Source organism: Pavona decussata, unplaced genomic scaffold (assembly GCF_977016875.1).
Source record: "Pavona decussata unplaced genomic scaffold, jaPavDecu1.1 SCAFFOLD_80, whole genome shotgun sequence".
NCBI classification, from domain to species: Eukaryota; Metazoa; Cnidaria; class Anthozoa; order Scleractinia; family Agariciidae; genus Pavona; species Pavona decussata.
The window spans coordinates 10816-36949 of record NW_028145498.1 but is presented as its reverse complement, the minus strand read 5'-3'; the positions used below and the strand labels follow the sequence as shown (position 1 = coordinate 36949).

The 26134-nt window shown below is 37.1% G+C and overlaps 1 protein-coding gene across 2 annotated transcripts; it reads right to left on the bottom strand.

Moving 5' to 3' along the window:
* LOC146476102 (GDP-fucose protein O-fucosyltransferase 4-like) lies at positions 1-26134 on the bottom strand. 2 transcript variants are annotated; one of them, XR_014865710.1, is made up of 3 exons: positions 26069-26134; positions 1643-3781; positions 1-292 (listed from the first exon to the last, which is right to left on the bottom strand). XR_014865710.1 is itself a non-coding variant. In XM_085114977.1 (2 exons), the coding sequence occupies exon 2, from the start codon at positions 3738-3740 to the stop codon at positions 2580-2582; it is 1161 nt and encodes a 386-aa protein (XP_084971103.1). In that variant the 5' UTR covers positions 3741-3781; positions 26069-26134; the 3' UTR covers positions 1-2579. The 2 variants fall into 2 exon arrangements, 1 of the variants encoding a protein (XP_084971103.1); XM_085114977.1 differs by having other exon boundaries at positions 1-3781.

Here is a 26134-nt window from a genome sequence, read left to right as displayed (position 1 = left end):
TGCAATATCCAAAGCTGAAAATTTAATACCCTTACAATACCTTTACACTGACTATTCAACGTCAATTTGTTATTACAGTGGAGATTCACTTATATAATCCGCCTCCCATCCGGACTTGTAAAAAAAACAATCTGCTTTCTTTCTACTCTTAGAGCAAGATATAAACAAAGCAGTTCACGGCTATTTGTACGGATGTACGCTAGCAAGCATTTCCTTCATAAGCCTGCTTTTGGCAACTTTTGAAATCTTGTGTGTACGCCAAAATTTGTCGTGTTTTACCATGGCAAGTCACCTTGCTAAGAAACCTGCGTCCATTACACACGAACAAGTTAAAACTTGTCAAAAAGTAAACTTCTTAAGGAATTCTTGCTCGAATGTAACCACAATACTCACTCTAAACTATGAACATGCTTATTGCATTATAAAATGAAATTGACACTTCCAAAACCTCTGCACCTTATTAAATTACTTAAATATACTTCGACGTTAATCCCACATATTACTAGATTATCAAACTTACAATTTCTTCCTGCAAGATATTTCTAAGAGTCACATCTAGTGGAGTATCCCTTTGTTATAGTGGGACTGAAGAAAGCAAGCTAAATAAACTTAAACGAGTAAACACTAAAACGTTTGTTCACAAATAATGCCAAACAAGAGAAAATAAGGAGGCAGAGAGGCACACCCCCGGTTTATCCCTTGGGATATGCGAGTTCCGCTAAATTTATTTAAAAAAAAAAAAAATTGTCGACGGAATTTGAGGACAGGACAAATAATTGCGAAAAGCGTAATTTTTTCATCCACAAGTATTTTATACTCTCTAATGTCATCGGAATTCAGCACTGTGATCTCGCACGATCAACAAGAACAGCTGGCTCAAAACATTTTCCGCTGACGCGTAAACAGTTTGCTTTATATGTACTTAAGATATATATAGTAAACCCCAGAAACGATGAAGAATTTGTAACGTTATGACGTGTTATTACGTTCACGCAATAAGCAGACTTGCATGTATATAAATGTTATTTAAAAAAAGGAATTGTGGAGCTCCGCTTTAAGGCTTGACTATATATATATACTAAAGATACTGTCATAGAAATATCAACATTACTGCTTTCGATCGATGTTCAATTTTATCTCGGCTTTTTTTTTTTTGCATTATTTTTATCATGAGCGATACTTGAGTAAGTCTGCTTTAGCAGTTTAGATTTTCAATCAGTTGTACTCAAATTTACTCAACATATACCCTAACACTGACTATTGAACGTCAATTTGTTATTACAGTGGAGATTTCCCTATACAATCCGGCTCCCACCCGTACTTGTATAAAAACAATCTGCTTTCCACAAAAACAAGCAATTAAAACGAAAACAAAAACTAAACAAAAAAGAAAGAAAGAAGGAAAATTATGAAAGGAGCTTGGCATTAGGCCCTTCCGTAAAGCCTAAGACCAAACATGTAACTAATTACAGACAGTAGTCAATAAAGAAATACTTCCACTTTTTAGTGTAAGACCTGAACAAAGCAGTTTCTATTAGGCCGGATGTACGCTAGCAAGCCTTTCCTTCACAAGTCTACTTTTGGCAAGTTTTGAATCTTGTGTGTACGCAAAAATTTGTCGTGTTTTACCATGGAAAGTCACCTTACTTAGAAACTTGCGTCCATTACACACGAACAAGTTAAACTTGTCACCAAGAAAACTTCTCAAGAAATTCTTGCTCGACTGTAACCATAATACTCGCTCTAAACTTGGAACATGCTAATTTCACTTCCAAAACCTCAGCATCTTATCAAATTACTTAAATCTACTTCAGGGTAAATCCTACACATTACTAGATTGTCAAACTTACAATTTTTTCCTGCAATATATTTCTAGTAATCACATCTAGTGGAGCACCCCTTTGTTAGTGTGAGGACTGAAGTAAGTAAGCTAAGTAAGCTTAAATGAGTAAACACTAAAGCGCTCGTTCACAAATAATGCCAAACAAGAGAAAGTAAGGAGGCAGAGAGGCAGACAACCGGTTTAGCTCTTGGGATATGTGAGTTCCTCTAAACTTATTTTTGGAATTATTCGCTTACCCAGGTGATCAGGTCATCATTGCCGCCTTGATCAGTGGAAATTTAAACTAAGGTCTGCGTAGCAAGCGTGAAATGTGCAATTCAGTGGGGGTGAGGAAGGAGGCCTTTGGTCTATTCATAGTACAAATTTTGTTTTTCGTGTAAATCCGATTTCCGTAAATGACAATGGGTCAGTTAGGGTTCCTTTTTTAATATACTATGACGGATGATGACAGAGAAGGATTAATAGCATGTTATGTAAATTCGGCTCCATTCGTTAGGCCGTGTTAGTGAATCATCGTCTTTTATTGACAATTTTCAACGTTACCTTACCGCGACAATCGCTTAATGGAAACCGTTTGTTGTGGACCTCTCAGAAAACCGACCTCCTCTTAACCAACAGCCAAATATGACTTTTAAAGCGAAAATCACATATCCCAGCCAAAGCCCCTACGTTTCTTCTCAGCAACCCCCTACCCCCTTATTTTCCCCTTTCCTAAACGAACGCACCCTAAATTGAACTAATCTCCAGGGGTGATTTTCCAGTCTTCAAATGCTCTTCCCTTGCACGTGTCTGTTTTCAGCCCATCTTTGTGTATCCGTCCTTCTCGGATAGCAAGGCATATTTGACAATATGGCGGGTAGTCTGGTTTCCAGTTTTGTCCAATAACAGTCCCACTAATGTCACCAAATCCCTTCCATTTCCAATCGAGGTATTCATTGTATTTCTGCTCATTGTTGTTAAGGTACTTCAGATAATCTGCTAACAAACTGGGGCTCTTGAAATGGCGCACTTTAATGACCGAGGCTCGAAGATTGCCGGGCAAGAACTCGTTGAGTTTATCCGTACCCATCACAATAGGCACTGAACCAGCACTAAGAGCATGACTTAGTTGATCATCAACAAAATAATCGCAGTCCTGATTAAAAAACACCAGAGTGAATTTGTACTTTTTGGCCGTTTCAGTTTTGAGCTTTTTATAGTCTTTTCCATTGATGCCCACCAAACCGTTTTTGTTCCTCAGACAGCCACCGTACGAATCCACCGGTACAAACTTCATCAGCTGCCTCATGTATTCAATACGCACTCGCTCGCAATGTGAGAATACAGCAAAAATCATCCCCGTTTTTTCCTTGAAGGGAATCGGTGGTGTTAAATCTGGCATGAAATACGAAGGATGTGGAAAGTCGGAATCCAGACGATAACTTCTCAGCAAGTTGAATTGGGACATAAAGGTGGGGTTGCTGAGTGCTGGCGTGTAAACTGGATTTTCCTGTGTGACCAGGATCCAAGGCACGGAATGTGTTGGAGGAGTCATGTGTGGATCTCTGGCATGAACAACGAAACCATCTGCTTCCTTTTCTCTTGAATGGTCAGTTGTTACCTGAACCGCCATAGGGCATTCGTCTGTCGTCCATGATTTCTCCTCATCTCGCTTGATATATCCAAAATATGTTGACCAGAATATGATAAGACAAGGCTTTGTTTGGTTTTCTGTGCTTTGGTTGCTATTTTCCTCAGCTGACTTTGTCACAACAGAGGTGTTAACAGAGTAATTTCTGTTCATAATGTACTTTTTCGCAAACTGCTTGAATACCGTTTTTATTTGAACTTGCATTAACACCACAGCCAATATGAGAAGACAAAGAAGGACCTTTATGAAGAAGGAGTTGCGGTTCATTCTGCAAAATGCACAGAACTCCAATTCGTCTTTGGCGTAGCCTGTTGAACAAGAACGAAAATTGTCGTTTATTTTCATTAATCATCTCCTCTTTAAAATCAATACTTCATCGTAGTTTAGGCCACTTTGTTCTTAATCAGTGCCATAAAACAAAATCCTAGCTATATAGTTCCTTACATTTATCATATACTGAAATAACTGGCTAAGTTCAGGTTTTTAGCCCGTTTAGTAACGTCAGTTACATTGCTTCAAAAACAACTGTGATTTAGACAAGTAGGGCTATTACTGCTTATTACTAAAAATACAACTTCTGAAGGCACCGTTTCTTGTTTATTTGGTTGCTACAGTTTATTCTGACGAGATTGATCACACAAAGGATATGCTTTTGCAAAATTGTAGTTGTATTTCGCCTAACAGGATTAGCGTGAACGTGAGAGCTCCTGGGCGCTTTCGACCAGTCCGGCATCTTTCACCGCGGACGCCATTTTTTTTTTTTCAGTCAATACCTCAGCTTTTTCTCGCCATATACTTCAGCACGACAACTTCATCTATTTTTAAGTGCGACTCTTCCTGAGAACCTCATATTCAATTTTTATATAAAAATAAATTTCGCTGATGTCTTCTATCAACTTCTCTTGGCAAGTAGGTAAAAAATATGAAATACGAATCGGCAAATTTAATTAACAATATAATTTGTGATTCGAACTTTTCGCACCCCAGGCTGTGCTCGGAACCCACAAGCAAGATCGTGAATTTTGCAAGACTTGCACCTGTTAGTTCTGGAGAACACATGTCATTCAAAATCTCCTAACGATGACCCTTCACGTATAAAAAATGATGAATTGCAATCATAAGCTTTAATTACTGTAATAAATCTGAGGACACAAGGTTCATCTACTTTGAGCATTTATCGTAGCATGCGACTTAGCCCAAGTTCAAATGAATAACCTGCAAAACTGGCTCGTACTCACAGGCTCTTCTACATATCATCGTCTATGAAAATCTGTTAAAACATTTGACCGCAATCCAGTTTCTGTTCCACAAGTGAGAGATGAATGTTGTGACATTCGACCAACACGGCCATAATTCCATCAAAACTTTGCGTTACTTGGAATTTCAAAAGCCTAGCCTATGGTGGTATTTTAATGAAGACTTGTAAAAGGAAGTGAGACATTTTTCTTAGAAATTCTAAAACTTGCTTAGTCAAAAAAGTACGATAATATTTAGCTTTACTCAACCTATTTTATCCTCTCCTTGCTGTGAGCTTGAATATTTATTTGCTTGGTTGTAGTACATTTTGGTGAATTGTTCGCTTTCCAAATTGCTTTCAGGAGATGTGCTGCTTTTCAAATTTATTTTTACTCAAGGAATGCGCGGAAAACTAACGAAAGAGTTAGCATTCTGGACTGTGAATCCGGCAATCCAAGTTGTTTTGGATGTTTTGCTAATAACTACCACAATTACATTCCACCTCTGGAACAAACGGCGGACGCGTGCCACCAATTTAAACAAACAAATGTAAAAATATAATCTTATCTCTATCTTTCATTTTCTATGCTTGTATTTTTAAAAATACGTACAGGTATATGAAGTTCTTGTATCGGGTCATAGAGGGCACGTGCGGAGCATCATGGGTATCATCGATGCGAGAAATTTAGGTTTTGGTTATGACTTCACTGTCCTTCAGTCCGTGCGTCCACTCCTCCATGTAAGCCGATGTGAAATACCCAATTCAACTTAAACCGGTACTGCAGCCAGGGTTTTTTTCGGCGGGAAGTTGCATGCCAAGACCCCGTTCATACTAGGTGTGCGCACCACGGCCCTTTGCCTTAGAACGTTGTTCAGACTCCTTGGTGCCGAGGGCGAAATCGTGATGCTGTTCGTAAATTTAGCGCCCGCCATTTTGTTTATTGTGGGGAGGCATGGAAAAAATCACGGGAACTGAGAAAATCCTGTTCAGACAAGTACCCGTGCCCGGGAACTGTGCCCGAGTACTACCCTTGAAGGTAGTGCCCGTGCCCGTGCACAGTGCCCAGAATTTTTCTTGGGCACCGACAAAAAGCTCTGTTCAGACTAGTGCGCGTGCCTTAGAAGCTGGCACGGGCACCTAGTCTGAACGGGGCCTAACTGCTTTTTAACGGAAATTTTGAAGAAAACCAATTGATGTATTCGTTAATTATGTCAACAAAAGTGGGAAGAAGAGAAAGAGAGAGAGAGAGGAATGAAACGAGAAAGCAGGCGACGAATGAGTAAAGTTCAACGTGAAAGAGAGCGACTAAGAGGACGAGGAAACAGGCGAAATAATTAGTGACGAAATGAACAACGGAAGAAACAGCAAGACAGAGCGCGAGAGTTTTAATCATATCGACTCTGTGCACCTTGTGAAAGGCGAGTGAAATTATTTCCTGATTTCACGAGTATACTATTTGATTACATTTTAATATGATGACTGCCAAATTACGCTCACAATCGTGGTCGGTTCCGTCTTGTTTACACACACAGGACAGAAACCGCTCGAGTACTTTATCCAACTGCTCAGGACGAACTGTCTGAGAGTTTTTCTCAAGGCCATTTTCATCACACCAGTTCTCAAAAACCTTCACACAGTTAATTGTGCTCTTTCGCGTATTTAGGTTTTCTGCAGCGTCTTTTAATGCCTTAACTTCTTTCATCTGTAACATCTTTAAACCTGGACGCCATCTTGGCGCTGAGATATAGGCAACGTTAACGCTGCAATTTCGGGCCAAAATTAAGGAGTAATTTGTCACCCATGATATTACATTGTATAATTGCCTTGACGACACAAATTCACGCCTTGTTTACAAAAAAAATACAATTCCTTCTCGCCTGTGCGTGTTAAAAATAACACAACGATCCCGATCCTGAATATTTACCTATAGTGTAGATATTGAAAATTATGTTTTATTCATTAAGTGACACAGGCTTACTCGGAAAAAAGTCCGAGTGCTCCTATCAGGAGTCGTCCCTGAACCTTCTGATTACTAGTGTGGACGCTTTACCAATGAGCTACAGGAGACTCGTGGGAGCTTAAAGGCTATTAAACTATGCTCATGGGACAAACATCCTGCATACTGCTAGGATTGAAATGTCATGTGAGGCATATGCGCAATGGAATAAATGTGATGGAATATTTTAAGCCTGGTGAATAAATGAGAATGATGTATTATTCAGTAAGTGACACAGGCATACTCGGGAAAAAATCCACGTGCTCCTATCAGGAGGCGAACCTAAAACCTTCCGACTACTAGTTCGGATGCTTAACCACTGAGCTACTGGAGACTCGTGAGAGCTAAGTGTAAATATTGTTTTGAAGTTTTTTTTAGACCGGTAGCTCCACATAATCATGTAGCTTAGAATGTCAGTTCTATTGAAACTTTTTTTTTAACATTGTTATTGTTATTATTATTGTCGGTAAGTAGTTTGCTGCATATACATTAACACATATATAACTCCAGAAAAGATGAGGAATTTATAAGGTCATTACCTTCATAACGGTAACATAAGCAGACTTTCATAAATGCCATTAAGAGCAATTCTCCATGAAAGTGAAGCAAAGTTGGAAATGAAAAAAATTAACCCCCTTTCAATAGTTGTGTGGAGGTAGGTAACCTTGGAAGATAAACAAAACCAATCATATTTGGATCAGCTGATGTATCGTTGCCATGGTAACCGCACTAGATGAAGTCGGCCTTAGGACCATGTTTGGAACACAAGTTACATTTTCAAAAAGTAAAAGTAAACTAGTCTGGTTCTCGGGTGCATGTGAACCAATTCAAATAAAATTCATACAGATGGTAGAGCCACTCTCCTAGTTTATAAAATTTGCCGTTAAGATAATTTGGGTTTTATAAACAAGAAAAAAATGCTCGTCTTACTATTTTCCCTGTCAGCCATTTTGACAAGCATGAAAAACAAGCACAACCATATTCGTAATTTCTCAGAAATTGCTCTTTCCACATGAGCCAAATTAGTAGCAGAGATTACACAGATATCGACGTTTCCAATTATCATAAAATCAATTTGAGGAAAACTACATTCTGGCCATGGGTGCTGAGGACACCTGGGACAAATTGCAAAAAATTGCAAAATTGGTAATTTTGAGGGCTCCAGTATTTGGCTTGAACAGGCTTTAGAGAGAGAAAATCGGCTTCAAAAGTATCCTTTATCATCTTGTCTGCTACCTACATTCAGTAAATAAGGTTTTGGCCGCAAAAAAAATTTGTTGAAATATAAATTGATACAAAACCTACCTTGAAGGTTTTGGGAATTTCTCCAGGATGCTTTCGTCGCGTGGTTCTCTCCAGTGTCTCTCCTTCGCACGTTCCGTTTTTTTTTTTTTTTTTTTACCAAATCTAGCGCAGACTCTAATCCAACAGTTACTCCCGTCGAATATCCAGTTTGCCGTGTTCCAGACCAGAGATGATGATACAAGTAGCCCGCATACACTTGACAAAGAATAGTTGACAAGGTCCAAAACATGGTCGTAGTACTTGCGATTTCCGCCGTCGAGCACCTAAATTCATCAATATTATCCAACGAGGAAGCAAAGTAAATGTGTTGAGATCAATGTACAAAGCAAATGCATGCCCTTGAACAATCCAAAGTAACGTCTTTGGCTAAACTCGAGTCAGATATTGCGATAGTCGATAAGCCAAGAATGGTGAGTAAACTGAACGCATAGGCCGGAAGCCCGAGAAGCACGACTGCTGACCGGATGTAACACAATGTAATGGGACGTAACACCGGATGTAAGTGTAATGATACCCTATTGTAATAGGGTTGTTTTGCAATGGCAATGGCGAAGAAAGCCAAAACAAAACAAAAAAATAAGATTAAAAAAAAAAAACGAAAACAGAAAAACCGAATGAAAACAAAAACAAAGGAAATGAAGCTGAACTGAAGCTTGGGTGAAAATTGAACGCATGATCATAATAGCCGCACCCCCCCCCCCCCCAAAAGATTGCTTTTTAGACTGTGAAAATGCAATTACAAATTCAGTTACGATTAACTATTCGTCACAAGAGAATGAAAAATTCTCACGTGAAAAGTCCGTAGGCTTGCCCATGCCTGGAAAGATCCCTTTAACATTCACTGAGTTTTTTATTGTTTCCACTGCACTCACAAATGTCCCTTTTGGGAATTGAAAAAGAACAACTTTCCATTGTCCCGACCAGAATATTTTTCCTCGCACGACGATACGCAGATTTCCCTTACAGTATTTTTGATCGACGGCACAAATTTACTTCCGGTCACCTCCCCCCCCCCCCCCCCAAAAAAAAAAAAAAAAAACAGCGAACAAATAAATAAAAAAAAACAAACAGAAAGAATGCCAAAATTTGGTGGGGTATTAGGTACTGAATGTGAAAATTTATCGGCCTGGAGAAAGACTTATTTATTCCTGGAGGAGAGGTTGGTCAAAAATTACAACTTGGTAACTTCCAATGTGTACGCTTATGCCCCAGATCAGCGACGTATCTTGCATGCAGGCCATCCTTAACATCGAATAAGCAATGAATTAAAAAAAAACAAACAAACCCAGAAAACATGGGCAGCTTATGTGGTTGCGTAAAACAAGCAGTGAAGCGATTTATTTTGTCCTCTTTATTCACCACTATAAAACAGTCATAAAAGCCGATCAAAAGCCGTCCTTTTATCCCTCTATCAATGATATATTATACCAAAAATATCTAAAGAAGAGACAATGCCATTGCGACAATGTCGCTTTATCTGAAGCTACAAAAATAAAAGAAACAAACAAAAGGCGCGTATCTCGCAATTTAAAGTACATCCGGTCAGCAGTCTTGCTCCTCGCATTCTCGGTCTACATACGTTTGGTCGTAAACAGGTGGTAAACAACGATTTCTTCGCTTCTCAACCATGCACCACGGAATGTACGGCTCGATTTAGCCAAAGACTAATTCAGAATCGTTGCAGACATGCATTTGCTTAGCCGTGATCTTGATGCATCTATTTAACTTCCTGGATGGATTGTTTTGATGAATTATTTCGATACTCGACACACGACTGTGCTTGACCTGTTCGACTGTTCTTTATTCGGGTTAATGCATCTTCATCTTTGGTCTAAAAGTAGATGTTCGGCAAGGCTAGCCAGTTAGATTCGTCCTTTCCACTAGAGTCTGTGCAAGATTTGGTCAAGAAAATGGAGCGAGCGAATTGAGGAGAGACCCATCCCATACGACAAAAGCATCCTGAAGAAATTCCCAAAAGTTGCAAGGTAGGCTTTGTTTTAATTTATATTTCATCAAATGCGTTAGCCAAAACCTCATCAATCAAATGTAGATAACAGACAAGATGAATGAAAGAACCTCTGAAGCTGATATTCTCTATCTAAAGCCTGTTTGAGCCAAATACTGGAGCCCTCAACATTTCCAATTTTGCAATTTTTTGCAACCTGCCTCGGAGGTCTTCAACACCCATGGCCAGAATATAATTTTCCTTAAATAGATTTTATGACATTTATAAACTTCAATATCTATGTAAGCTCTGCTGCTAATTTGGATTTTTGGGAAATTGTACTTTCAAAGAAATTACGAATATGGTTGTGCTTGTTTTTCCTGCTTGTCAAAATGGTTTACAGGCAGCATAGTAATACGAACATTGTCTTCTTGATTATAAGACCCAAAATACTTTAACGGCAAATTTTATAAACTGGGAGAGTGCCTCTACTATCTGTATGAATTTCATTTAAATTGGTTCACATGCACTCGAGAACCAGACTCGTTTAGTTTTTACTATTTGAGAGTAAATTTTTTGGTCAAAACAAAGACCTCAGGCCGACGTGATCAAGTGCGGTTACCATGGCAACGACACACCGCCAATCCAAATATGGCTGTTTTTGTTCATCCCTCCAGATAACCTACCTCCACACAAAAAAATGAAGGGGTTGGGGGGGGGGGGGGTAGAAATTTTCATTTCCAACTTTCGTTCACTTTCCTGGAAAATTGCTCTTAAAAAGTAATTGTGTGGCTCCGCGTTTAAGCTTGGCTAAGTATATGATATATATTAAATTTACAATATAAGGTCATTCAGTTTAAAAGAAAGAACTTCAAAACCCTAGCTTATGGCGGTTCTTAATGATGACTTGTAAAAGTAAGTAAGACATTTTTCTTTATGCTTCTTGGTAATTAAAGATAAGATAATTTATCACGAACTTTATTATGTTGTCAATAAATGTTTCACTTTATACATACTTATACTGTTCATTTTAAAAAAGATTTGGTCAAAATTAATTTTTAAAAAATTCTTAACTGGCTCTAAGCCTATGTAATCTTCTTCTTATGTTTTTAAATTTCAGTTTATCTCAGCCTCAACGTTCTTAAAAAAAAAAAAAGACACTAATACAAAAAAAGCATACCTGGATTTTACAGATAATTGCATGCTCTTGAAGTGTATAACACACAATTGTTTTTCTTCTCTATTTTGCAGTATTATATACACAAAAACCGATTCTAAACTTAAAACTTCCATGAAGTTTTCCAAACGCTGTCATTTTCCGTTCGAAACAGCGCTATTTTGACTCCAAAAGTAGGGACTTTTCGCAAACACGACGCCGACGGCAACGAAGACGTCAACGAAGGAAAGGCTTAAAGAGCTAAACAATGCTGTGCACGCGCATTACAAATTTTTGATACATTTCGTCGCCATCTTTGGCCAAACAACAACGTGAAATGCCCAAACTTAAAGGTTTATGGAGAGCGTGAGCACATGACAGTACGTTTTGATTCTCTGTGCTAACTTGAAGACCGTTCCCACCAATGCTCTTAACTTTAATAGATAGCTCGGCCACATTGTAGAAGTTGAACGCACTGGAATAAGCGGAAAGCAGTACAAGTAACATGAACTTGTATTTTTTAGTGACGTTTTCGTTGGTGTTGCCGTTGTGGTTGCGTAAAAATCCCCAGGGTCGCCGCCGCGCGCTGCCAAAACATTATATGATAAGTGTATTTGACGTCACTTTACTTGGTAACAAAACAGAAATGGTGGCAGAGTAAAGCCACCTCGCAGAGCATGCAGTGGTTCTTTTGGAGGTGGAAAGCCTAATAAGTACTGATTTCTTACAATAACACGGAGGAAAATGCCCAAGCTTCTCCAGAACCAGCAGTCTGGGACAAAAGCGTCAAAGTAATTGTAGTTAAATCGATTCAAGGTCTGCTACTCCGCTACTGGAAGTTTCGGTGTTTTTCGGCTTGAAGCGTTTGCTGTAGTTTCAAACAGCGCTCGTGGTTTTTTGGGATCCGTCTCGGTGTGAGATATAACTTAAGTTGAAGGCCAACAGATTATATCATTTGAAAAACAGGGCTGTTAATTCCGTGGTCTTCGATAAATTCGGCGTGATACTGCAACGCGCGACAAGCGCGTGATTTTTAGTGTAAATGAGACACGATGTTGTAAATTTTGTTGGACGATTTCCAAACTCAATGAATTGATTGATTATTTTGATAGAACCTTTCGATGTCTGACTGAAGTTGCAGTAAATTTCGTGTGTTGGAATCTGTTTAAAATTTTGATGCAGCTTTTAAGATTCATTTATTTACTGGTTAGTAAATTCCCGAAATTAATTTAGAACTTGAAAAGTTTGGAAAACAGATCCTGATCAGTTGCCAAGAAGAGACAATAAATCAACTTCAAATCAATGTTGATTTTTGGATGAATTATTCTCGTTATTGTCAACAAATGACAAGAACCAAAGATCTCTGAGAACATGTATGTACAAAATAAAATTTAATAGCTCTTCTCGCATATTCACAAGTAATGAGACGCCGTTCATCCTTGTTTATCCCGAGTTGTTTCTTCACTCGTCCTCAACACACGTGCGAAATTGGAATTTGAACATAAAGTATAAGAGCATTCAGCTTTCTGTATGAATTAATCGTTAGGATTGGCTGTTGTTTTTCCGCTCGGAAAATCTAACGGTTGAAAAGGAGGCTTTTGCCAAAACGCCAATAGAATTCGACGCGCAATCGCTTCCACAGCTGTGTACAGCTGACGATCGTCGAAAATTAACCTGGTTCGCTGCTGGATGTCTAGTCATTTATGGTTTGATACGACCCACGACGACTTACTTTTCCTCTGCTTGTTCTTGTTTGCTTGATCTATCGAAAGATTCGAAAAAGACATCTCAGATATAAGCGAATAATGCAGTAGGATGTGAACATTTTGAAGCGTTTTGTAACCAAAACACAACACTCCTGGGAACAATATCAAGTATACTGTCGTCATTATGTGGTAAATTAGGTCCCAGTCCAGCGACATTTTTTTGAAAGAAAAAAACGGGTATTTTTCCCCTAAAAACTGATTTTCAAAAATTTTAGACAAGTTTTATCCTTAAATCGGTTTATACACGCATCAAACTTCTAAAAACGGAGAAAATGTTTTTTGTGTGCCATATACACTTCAAAAAAATTAAGAACGTGTCCGCGTAAGAACCAGTCACACAAATTTTGGTGGGAAAGAGGTTTCCTTTAAATCTTCTGCACAAGACAAGCGACATTCACAATGAACAAAACTGGTGTTTACTTGGGCTGATTAATTGGACTTGTTTTATTTTTTGGGAAATTTAAATAGAATTAAATAGCCACCTCAAAATGCCGAAAATTAAGGAGGCTCGCAGCAGTTTTTCTGGGCTAGGGTGCACGTTTTTAAATTACATTCTCAAACTCATTAATAATTCATTAAGAGAAAACAAAGAAAGTCACTACTGTGACCATGGTTTGGATATGTGTTCCCAATTACCATAAAATTTTGCAAACTTTAGCCTTGAATTTCTCCAAGAATTTTTGATCATTTGAGAAGCCATATCAAACGCTCGAAAGTGTGTTTCATCAGATATCCAAACACCTCGGATTCGTTTAAAAAAACTCGGCTGCGCCTCGTTTTTTCAACCTACTTCTCAGTGTTTTGATATCTGATGAGGCACGCTTTCTCGTATTTGATATATTACATTTCGCGTAGAATATAAACTTCAATCTCCTGTCTACTACATCTTCATTTCAAGATATGATCAAAGTTAATTTTTTTCATCGGTAGGAGTTAGTTTCATTTGCGTAGGAGAAGGTGTCACCTTCCAAACATAAAAACGGAGAGATCCATGAAAACTTTTGCAATTAGACTTATTTTTAAATATAATTTAGTAAAGTATTTTTCTATCCTGTATTATTGTTGTATTATATCGTTTTTTTTTTTACTTTTTCACTGTAACTTAGGATATGTATTTTTATCCTTTGATTGAATAAAGACTATTATTTATTTATTTATTATTATTATTATTATTATTATTATTATTATTATTATTAGCGGCTTCAAAGCAGCACCTATTACCATAGCAACACATAGCCTCTCATTTTAAACGTTGTCGATTACCTCGAATTCTAGTCAGACACTTTATGACGAAACTTTAGAAATTTATACTTCTCAATCTAGACAACTTGCAGGCGAAGTATAAAACAAAATCTGTAAGAGCATTTTCAATTAAATAAGGAATTTAATTTTTACATGGTGATTTCGTTTATTCCCGCTTTCTTCACCAATATCTCTGGCAAAATAAAACCTGGCAATTTCTTTTTTTTTTGGTAAAAGGGCTTTCCACAAAGTAAAATTTTCTAAACGTATGTTAAGCTTCACGGAGGGCTCTGATTTTAAGACATTTTTGTTTGAAAACAGTTAAAATAAGGCGCAGATCAGTGAAAAAGATCCTACTTTGCATAAATCGAGATATCGAAGTTTATATTCTCTGCGAGATTGTAATTTCAAAACTTCAACCCCTCCTTAAAACATAAGATTTTGGGGTCTCTCCAAACTCGCTTAAAAATTATAGATTCAGTGAAATAGCTTAAGGTGTCTGAAGTTCTGAACACAGTTTGCGTGCGCTGTAGAGGTTCAGTTAATGTCGCTATCACGTGTGCGTAAGGGTTGTGGTCAGCAAATATGGCGTCGATCCCTCAATTTAATATCAAATGTGTCAGTGAGTTCACGAAGAGCTAAGCTTTTTTGCATGCTTAGCCTGTGAACAGGCTCCCAAGTGAGGTCATCATCAATCATCAATCTTTATTTACCCTCGGATTTTGGAGTAGCTTAATGCAGCTAATATTTCCAAGCATTTTTCCACCTAACCATAGGGCGAAAAGAAAAATCGCCAAGCCGGGCGAGCGGAGCACGGTATGGGGGCGAGAAAGAGAGAAAGGGAGCCTGTGGACATTCTTTGAATACCGCCATCTTGTGATACCAGATTCTGGTATCATGATCTGGTTGGTTAGATAGATTATCGTTGACAGCTTCGCAAAGGATATTGACACATTGAATCGTTTGTATGTCGCGCTGTGTACATTTGCATAAATTGTGAAGCTTCTTTGGCTTGCAGTTTGGGGAGGCGGAAATCGAAGGAATCTTTTCCTCAGATCGTTGCGCTTATAAAAGAACTGAAGATTTTTCTACAATCTATAGATAAAAAGCAAGATGTTTTTGGAATATTTACTGACTGGTTTCGACAAGAGTTTCATCTTCCAGTTGCTTCCTTGGATGTTTAAAGAAATGCAGAACTTAAAATGATCTACAGTTGTAATTGTCACACCGTTGGTGTTAATAATGAAGAACAAGGTTGAGAAGCTATACAACCTAGTGTTTGCAATCGGCGCTAGAGACGAAGAAATCTTGGCTGAAGATGATTCATCAGTCGGCGATCCAATCTCGTACCCAGAGTCTTCAGGCTTTTTGGTCAGCGGGGCAACGCCGGGAAGACTCTGGGGACATCGAATTTTATTACCGCAGGATTTCTGCGGTAAAACAATGGAAACCGTTACGGAACAGCCAATCAAAAAAATTGAATTTTTTTGATGTCCCCAGAGTCTTCCCGGCGTTGCCCGCTGACCAAAAAGCCTGAAGACACTGGGTACGAGATTGTCGGCGATCGTAAAGTCGGCGAACCTTTTGGAGTTTGATGGCCAGGACTAACAAGCAATTTCTTGGTCGTAAAGAGTTGAAAAACCGGCACTCTTTTGCGTTTAAGAAATTCTTCGCGTCTTAAGAATTTTTTACAGAATCTACAAATTTATGCGCTTTTGTTCTCGCTGGATTTCTCCAACGAATAATGTTTTTGACAAATATGAAGATTCCGACTCAATCGAGCGGAATAATTGGCATAAAATTACCTTGCTGACATATTACTCACAGGTTAATAACAAAGAGGCGGAACGGCGGCATCAAAAGAATGTCCACAGGCTCCCTCCCTTTCTTTCTCTCCCTCCCCCCCCCCCCCCTGCCCCGCCACTTAGGAGCCTATTTACAGGCTATTTCATCTCCGCTGTGAACAAAATTGAAAGCCACACATGCGCATTTGACAAAAAAATGTGACTTATTTTAGTGGAAAAGAACTGTTTTCTAAGGTACCGCGCATTAGAATTTCGTGAAATTTGACAAAATAGTATTTATCTAAAAGCATAACTCGCCTGAAAACAAAAACCTAAATCTGACAAAGGGTATCTACACTAAAAAGTTAGAGTAAAAAAGCCAATATTTACAGGGGATAGCTCTGTCAAAAGTACATGAAAGCAGTGTCACTACATTAGTATTTTGTGAGTTTTTCTGGAGACGAAAATGGAAGAAATCTAGGAGTGCATTTTCTAAAAATAAAGGAAACTTGTTATTTTCTGGGCGGTGAATAGTTCTTCACGTTGTCATGGGAACGACACCCAGCTTAACAACAAGAACCAAAATACATTCCATTTTAGGTAATCTTGCATCATGCTAATTTCGGTCACCCGGAAGTACATAGTTTGCAAATAACGTTTACTAACTCCTGTATATTAGAAAACTGTGTTCGGCCACCTTTTAAGAAAAAATAGGTGAAGAGAAATAGGTAATAAAATAAACTTTTCAAGAACTTTCTGTCCCACTACCAACTGCACTTAATGTTTAATGGGTCATGTATGTAGGTGTTTTTAAAAAGTTACATAACCCTAGCTTTTTATGCCAATCGATGTCACAGCCTATTTCACTCCAGTGTCGGATTCATGCATGATTCTATCAAGATCGAACCATGGCGAAAGAAATCGCCTTTGAAAGGAATCCATCAAGTAAGCCTTCGTCATTTTTCACGCTTTTGCCATTTTTTGGTTCTTCAAAAGTTAAAACTGTTAAGTTAGTCGTGAAATAAAAGTTAAACTCTCTCAACTAAATGTGGAGAGAGGTTCAAAAGAGGTGGGAGGGAGAGCTTGTTACAAAATCTGACGTGCATAAGGGGTCTTCAGTTACAGAGAGAAGCCTAACAAAGTGACACAGTGTTGACTTATGGAATCCCCACATTGAACAGGATCTATAAAAACGGAACAGAACCAATTGAGAATATAGAGGCGATTCCGTTCAGTCCGTACCCATACTGGCAGTTTTGTAAAGAAAACAATGTTCTCTGAACTTCTGGTGTGGGATTTAATTACTAATTATTTTCAAATGCAGACAGCAGTGAGCTCGGGATTCGAAAAAATTCACGAAGTAGCCTGTCAAGTTGTCCGGTCAAGCTTATCGGATACGGCCAAGACAAACTTAATGTTCAAAAGACTCTGACTTTGAAATTTTGAGTGATTACCCCTCATTCAGAGAGTGATTAGATAGTTACTCAAGTAAATTAAGGCATAGGTCCGGCGGTTCTGTCGAGCAAAAAGTCAGGAGTGGTCTATTTTCTAAGGCTTACGTCCTAATATCGTAAGATGTAAGCAGACCTATAGGTTTGCAAATCTCTTCACCTTGGTATGTGTGACGTATGCAAATTGGGTCACGTGACACGGTACGGCCATAAATTGCTGGAAAACTCTCAACCAAGAATGGCGACAGTTTATACTGATAGTGATTTTCCTTTACCGGTACCAGACAGGTAAGAAGGGCAAAACTTAAAATTCTGTGCTTGGAAATTATTAAATTTTTGGTAAGTTGTAAAAATAAACAATGTTTTGAACTAGTGCCCAGTCCTCCCATAAAAATCGTTGATGTTTTCGTACCTTTTATTTGTGCTATCTCAAAGTTGCCAAGCGTGGAAATGATAAACGTAATACTCTTAACAGTACAAAACTTGTGGTTGCCTCTAGGAAGTAATAAAAAGTGTTCCCATTTTGCTCGAAAGAATTTTGAGCTAAAAATAACCGTGATAGGTCACATGACAAGACATGACCTCTCTAACCTTTTTATTTTCTATAATGCATTGCTATTAACAAGATCTTAAAGCCATTTTGTGTTATTTAAAAATTCTAACACAGTTACACCACCCCCTCAGTTTTTCGGGAAAGGAATGTAGGCCCAGGCCTTAATTCACCTGAGTAGGAGCGGCAGATCGAGAATATCGAGAACTCGCGGTCAAAACTGAAATTTCGGATTCCTCATATTTTGTCAGAAGAATCCAGCCGGCGCTAAATCTTGACGAGATTTGGTGCATTTTCAAATCGCTTGGGAAGGAAGACGGTTAGCGTATTGAAACGATGTTTTGAAGTTAAGTTAGGCATCCTTCTATAAAGAATACGGTCTTACGAAAATATTGCTTGAGGATTCTTATCTACATGCAGGTTTCAATTCAAAGTCCGAAGATTCCTATTTCCAACATTTTTGTAGGCACTTGAAATTGTGGAAACTTTTCGGACAAAATTATTTTCCTGGTACATGGAAATTTACGACGAAGGTTACCCTAAAGAAAAGCTCTATTCTTGTGCTGCAACACATAAAAAAAAATAGCTTGGTTAATGTAAAAGCCAGCCTTTGACGGAATAAAACAAAATAGAGAGTTCTGACATATGTTTTTCTTTTTTAAATTCAAGTGGTCACGCAAGGACAAGATGACATTTTTCAATAAATCATTGTTTGTATGTTACTTTTACCTGAAGACATAAAATTCTTGTTCTAAAATATAATCTAATGATCTAATAATATTTGTATTGCTTTATATGTCTTAAATAAAATTTGATTAATTTTAATTGTGTAGTTATTAGTAACTTAAGTATTTAAATAATTGTTCCTGAAAAGCCCCATTGGGGAGGTAACAATAAAGTATGTATGTATGTATGTATGTATGTATGTATGTATGTATGTATGTATGTATGTATGTATGTATGTATGTATGTATGTATGTATGTATGTATGTAAGTCTAACTAGGGAGTGAGATGTAACCCCAAATTTGAAAAGGTCGAGTGTCATGTCACTTTTCTGCTCGTCCAGTATGGGGCGCCAAATGTGCAAAAATTATTTACTAGAATTATTCCAAAATTGTTTGAAAATTATTAAACTAATTGCATTTATTTCATAAAATTCGTTTATCTTTTACTTTCATTGTTTCAAACAATGTCCGCCTTGTTATCTATTTGTTTCAAATAATTTGAAATTTCATTCTTATTATTTAAAGCCATTGTCCTCTTCTTTGACTTATTTTTTTTTATAATCGACCACCCAATTTCGAATTATTTGAAAGAGTGTACTTAAAAAAAAAATTTCTTATTTCATAAAATGCCCTACTACTTGTTAAATTTACTTGAAACTACGACTTGTAACTAGAGTCATGATTTCAAACAATATTCATCCACGTTATGCGTGGTATGATATCAATTGACGATTTCACAATGCATTATTTGGTTTACTTCATGGTTCGAAACAATGCATTATTTAAGGTTACCCTGTACCTTCGGAGGTGTCTCGCGTTTAAGCAATGTAGTGCGTCCAGTTTAAACTGTAGATACCTAAACCCCATATCAAATTAAAGCTTATAGAGCTGGCTATTAAATTATACCAAGAATTTTGAAATAAAATGAAGTGTCGAATTTTTCACGACCTCTAAATGCGAACGTCTGAATCACCTTTTCAAAGCTACAAGTCAGCTCCTCAGTTTCCGGACCCAAAGCGCTAAAAAAAACGTGTCTGGGTTTTGCCATATTCAATCGCAATGAAAAGTTATAGAACATTGTCGAAATAGGATAAAAAATTGTGGAGTGATCGTACAAAAATCGCTCTCGGAGAAAAAATATTTGGAAAGAAAAAATCTGGAGACGCTTTTTTGATGTTTATATGTTAAATTAGCTATTGTCCAAATTTAAAGGCAAACGAACAAATTCCCTTTGAGTTTTTGCTCTTTAAAGTGGCTCCTCCAAGTAAAAAAAAATTGATTTGAGAAAACAGCGCTAAAAATTCGGCAATTCATTTTATCTCAAAATTCCTGCTTTACTTTGATAGCCAGCTCTATAAGCTTTAATTTGATATAGGGGTGTATGAATGTACAGTTTAAACCGAACGCGCTACATCGCTTGGATGCGAGACACCTCTAAAGACACACCTAAAGGTATAAGGTAACCTTAATATAATGCATTGTTTCATATAATTCACGGTTTCAAATAATGCATTTTTTGATATAATATTGCATTATTTTGGCTGTTATTATTAATATTATTAATTTTTAGGCTTTTAGATAATGCATTATTTGATATAATGCATTATTTTTTTCGTATATTTCATGTTTCATATTATTCATTACTTGATATAATACATTATTTCATATAATTCATGTTTTTATATAATTAATTTTTTCATATAATACATTATTTCATATAGTTAATGGTTTCAAGTAGGACATTATTTCATAAAATTCATGGTTTCAAATAATGCATTGTTTCATATAATTCATGGTTTCAAATAACGCATTATTTAGTATAATTTATGGTTCCATATAATTCATTGTTTCATATAACGCATTATTTCATAAAATTCAAAGGTTCAGTAAATGGTTTGCGCCATTGTATACGCGGTAAACAGAAAATGTCATGCATTACTTTAGCTTTGTTCTGGTAAACACTCGTTCGCCTTTTGCTATTCTCATTGAACTCTGTTGGTAGCGCTAGCTCTCAAGATGATGCGATCTAATTGGGCTCTACAGAATATGACAACGGCAATCAGCAGGACGATAATGACTTGTTGGCAGTCGCAGAGAGGTCAGGGTCGTTCTGCTTGCTCGAGCACCATCAGCGCGACGACTACATGTAGCACAAGTTCTTGCAACGACGGCAGCGCTCCAATGATACAAGTACAGTGCGAGCCGCGCACCAGTACAGCTACATGCACTACCCCAAGATCCCAGGTAAGCTTGTTCTTCATTTCAACCTAGAGTTTTCCATTTAAATTGTAATTCCTTATTTGAAACCATGAATTATATCAAATAATGAATCATATGAGACCATGAATTATATGAAATAATTCATTATATCAAGAAATTAATTATATGAAACATGAATTATACGAGAAAATAATGCATTATATCAAATAATGCATCATTATACGAGAAAATAATGCATTATATCAAATAATGCATCATTTAAAGGCCTAAAATAATCCAAATTCAGCGAGAAAAAAAGGTGACTGGTAGTGACTCAATTCCTCTGATACTTTGACAAAAGACAGTTCAGTCATTGATTTTAGGTGTACGCTTTTAAATCTTTAGGATCTAACAGAACTTCTGCACGAACGCCGATGAAGTAAACCAAATGATGCATTATTTGAAACAACTCATTTTATCAAATAATGCATTGCTTGAAACCATGTAGTATACCAAATAATGCGTCAAGAAATCGTCAATTGATATCTTACCACGCATAACGTAGAAATCATGACTCTTGTTACAAGGCATTGTTTGAAATAAATTTAACAAGTACTGAAGTATTTTATGAAATAAGGAAATTTTTTGAAGTACATTGTTTCACATAATTCGAAATTGAAAAGTCGATTTTATAAAATAATAAGTGACTTAATTCCTTTGATACTTTGACAAAAGACAGTTCAGTCATTGATTTTTAGGTGTACGCTTTTAAATCTTTAGGATCTAACAGAACTTTTGCACGAACGCCGATAAAGTAAATCAAATAATGCATTATTTGAAACCATGAAGTAAACCAAATAATAATGCATCGTGAAATCGTCAATTGATATTATACCACGCATAACGTGGATAAATATTATGGGGAATCATAACCGTCTTGTTACAAGTGATGGTTTGAAATAAATTTAACAAGCACTGAAGTATTTTATGAAATAAAGAAATTTTTTGAAATGTATTGCCTCAAATAATTCGAAATTGGGAATAATAAGTCAAAGAAAAGGACAATGGTTTTAAATAATAAGAATGAAATTATTTGAAACAAATAGAAAACAAGGCGGACATTGTTTGAACAATGAAAGTAAAAGGTTAATGAATTTTATGAAATAAATGCAATTGATTTAAGAATTTTCAAATCATTTCGATATACGAACAATAAGTGATTTAGAAAAGCATTTAACTATAAAAAAAATTGCGATAAAATATTTCTTAAAATCATTTTAAGGTTAAAAACTTTGCTAAAGAACGACGACGTTTCGACGTTGGCTAAACGTCATTATCAAGTCAAAATATGTTCGTTAGTTGCAGTCTATAAATACTAAAAAACAACAATAGCTGATTAAAATTAAAGCTGTCCATTACAAAACCGCGCCCATTGAAACACGTCGCCCGAGAAAAGGTGGTGTATCATGATGCTTTGCGAGCATTACAAAGCGTGCCGCAACTGGCGGTATCTTTTGTCTCGCAGCATGAATCCTCAAGAGTGTTCGTTTATTTGTTTGCACAAGAAGAAGGGGTTTACGTAAGGTAACGGTAGCAGCACCCTTTGAAAGCAACATATTAAAGTTCTAACATCGCATGTGGTTGATTTAGAATCATTTCATACAAAATTTTTGCTTGGAATCGCAGTACATTGCCGTAAAAACACGCCTCGTTGATTGAAAATTACATTTGCTTGTGTTTCCGCCGTGCCGCTCGTTATGCAAATTACTGTCAATTCACTGGAAACTGCGATTATCTGTTTTCCTCCTTTTTTTATCACAATAATAGCATACATAATGCCCATTCGCTTGTCATCGAATAACTTAAAAATCATCAATTCAATTCCTTGATAGCGCAGGGAAGTTTTTTATTTATTTTAGTTTAGTCACGCAACTTCTGCTGATAAACTTCGCCTTTCGTTCTTTTGTTGTGCGTTATTTTCCTATTGCGTTTCAATGAATAGATGCGTTCCACGAATTGTCACTTTAACAATACCATACACAAAAGACTGCTGTGATTGACGTCTAAAATGAAGCTCATTTGCATTTGACGAGCGACGTGTTTCATTGGGCACGATTTCCGTCAATTGTGAATAAGCAGTGTGTTGTTTACCATTTTTCATGTGATCTGGGCGATGCAGATTATGTCGGCTACACAGCCCGACACCTTCATCAACGCATTGCTGAGCACAAAAATTTGGCAATCGGTAGACATTTCTTATAAGCTCACGGTAACAGCAACCTTTTGAAAGAAAACCAATTTACAGTCTTAACAAAGTGCCAGGGCAAATTTGATTGTGTAGTTTTTCAAATGCTCTTCATCAAGAATCTCAAGCCCAATTCAAACATCCAGACGGACTCCATACGTGCGAAACGTGTTGTTTAATATTTTTTAATTTTTTCTCACGTTAGAGCTTTTAATCAGCTATTTTTTTTTTTTTTTTTTTTTTTAGTATATATGAAATATTTTTGTTTCGTACCCTTCGCATTGCTGACGCCGGCGTACCGAGAAAAGCGGGTCCCAACATCTGAACTTTTCATTTTTTCGTTTGCGATCGATGATCGCCTATTTGGAATGAAATTAATTTTTATAGAGAGAAACCCATCATCACATGAGATTTTGTTTTCGACTAACAACTAAGTTTTTTTTCCGTCTGAAATGAAACATAAACAATAAATTTATTTTAAACTTTTTAACTTGTACTTGCATGACCACTGTGTTTAGTTCCATCAACGCTTGGATTTTAAATTACCCAAGCTGGATTTTTTTATATGTTGCAGTACATGTATAGAACTTTCCTACAGTATAATAGTTGCTACAAATCTCGATGTACCAGGACACGATATTTGTCCGCAAAGTTTCCACAATTTCACGTGTCAACGAAAATAATGAAAATAGGAATCTTCGGACTTTTAAAACTGCATGTAAATGAGAATCCTCAAGCAATATTTTCATAAGACTGTATTCTCAGAAGGATGCCTAACTTAACTTCAAAAGATCGTTTTAATACGCTAAGCCGTCTTTCTTCCCAAGCGATTTGAAAATGCACCAAATTTCGTCAAAATTTAACGCCGGCTGCGACGCGATCACGATATTTCGCATTATGCCGGAATTCTCGAAAAAGAAGAATCTTTGGAAAGTGTTATTGCTATTTTCAAAGAGATTCTTTTGACAAAATATGAGCAAATCCGAAATTTCAGTTTTGACCGCGAGTTCTCGATATTTTCAGGCAGCTGCCCTTAAATGAAACAATATAACAATAGACTGCCAGCCAAATGAAAATATTTCTCGACCGACTAAAATATTTCTCAACCAACCAAAATATTCCGTTTCGACCGACCCGGAAAACTATATCTCTTGGGCGAAAATACTTTTCGACCGACGAAACTGATTGCTCGTCCAACAAAAATCGACAAAAACTAATTTTCCACCGACAAATGCGAGTCTCGAACAGTTTTGTCCACTATGGCTTTCCATAGCTTTTCCAATAATGCACTTTGCTATATTCACAGGAAATCTTGTAGACTAGTGACATATATGATTGCAGAACCGTAGTGGATTTTATTTTAAAAGCATGCAGGTTCTTTTCTGGTTGTTTGTCTCATGCTGCTTTAGTGATGTTTTTCACAAACGCTTACCGAAATCCGTTACAAACAAGAATTGATGGTAAATGCCTCTCCTTCCGATGAAGAATAACCAATAATGGTCTAACAATCAGACATTTGGATTGATCGAATAAGCACTTATAAAAAACGCTTTTTCGGCTGGTTTAGGGTGGTGTGAATCATACACGAGGTAATAGCAAGTTTCGAGGTTTTTAGTAAACACTGATTGTGAAGCATCCATCCGAATCCGCATTCAAACAAAACGGAATTTCGTGGTCAATTTAATTAATTTCCATAAGATTACGAATCCGATTGTCGGCTGTTGAATTTTTAGGTGTTGCGAGAATGGTAAAACTTTGTTTCGACTCAAGATGGTATAGGTATCGTACTGTCGCTTAATTTTGATCTAACATTTCCGTAAAATGCGATGACTAGATTAAGTTTCTACGGCAGCAGCACATAGACCGTGACATAGCGACTGACAGCAATGAGATGCAAATTTTTTTCTGGCATATAATATATTCTAACAATAATTCGAAGTCTAGGGACAAATTTGAGACATTTCGTTCGTTTACTCCTCTCTGAGGAGAGAAAGGCAGTGTCTGTGCATTCTGTGTAAGAAGAATTCTCACTGCTTTGTACGACAAAGGCCTAAAGTTGCACTACTTCGGCAATAATGTCCGTTTCTAAACTCTCTTTCGGCCATAATCGCTTCAGCGATCCTAAGACAACGTTGCCATGTCAAAGCGTAGTGGTACGATCTTTAGGCCGTGTGAAAAAATGAAAGCGAAACTTTGTGGCTAAAACAAGGATTTGGCGTCGTTTCTAATAGGCCTTATCACGGTTTTCGACGCCATTTTGACGAGTAGGCAAACAGGCTTAAAATAACAGTGTTTGTATGGAAAAATTAAATGCGTATGCGGGAAAAGATACAGACAAATGTATGGAAAGTTCAAAACACGACTGGACGCTTTCTGGCACAGCTACATCCCTCCAATTTTTTTCTTAAAATCCTTTTCCTAGTGCCAAAAGTTTCCAATTCATGAATTTTTCGGAAGCGATATTTTATGAAAATTATTTGACATCGGATTTCCATGCAAACAATGTTTATTTTTTTTAAAGCCTGTTTGCCTACTTCTCAAAATGGCGTCGAAAACCGTAATAACGCCTATTTTTAAGCCCTCCAGTTTGAGGGAAACTAAACTCAACTTTTCCGTATGTAAAAACAATAAACAGGCACTTTCGATCGTCCGATTTAATCCAGCCAACCTTTAGGAAGTTGTCATATTTTTTTGTATATTTTTAGGAGCTAGAAAGGTGCGAATAAAGAAAATATTTTAGACGGGAAACTGTTAAACAACGTTGAATTTGGTGCCCCTAAAAATTGCCATTAACAAAATTGTCAATTTCGCCAATGGTTACTGATTTTCAGTTAATGGCTACCATGTCAGTTCGCTAGGTATTCTCTCGAAACTACATTAGTGAAGTATGTACTTAGAAAACTTGTAACATTACTGAAAGACAATCCCAAAATCTAGCGGGCAAATGATAAGCTCTATGACATTCTCACCAGATTGTTAATGATCGTGCTTACCTGAAACAAGGTATAAATTTGTCACTGTTCTGAAAGACCACGAAATCCTAGTAATCAGTTCTGTTG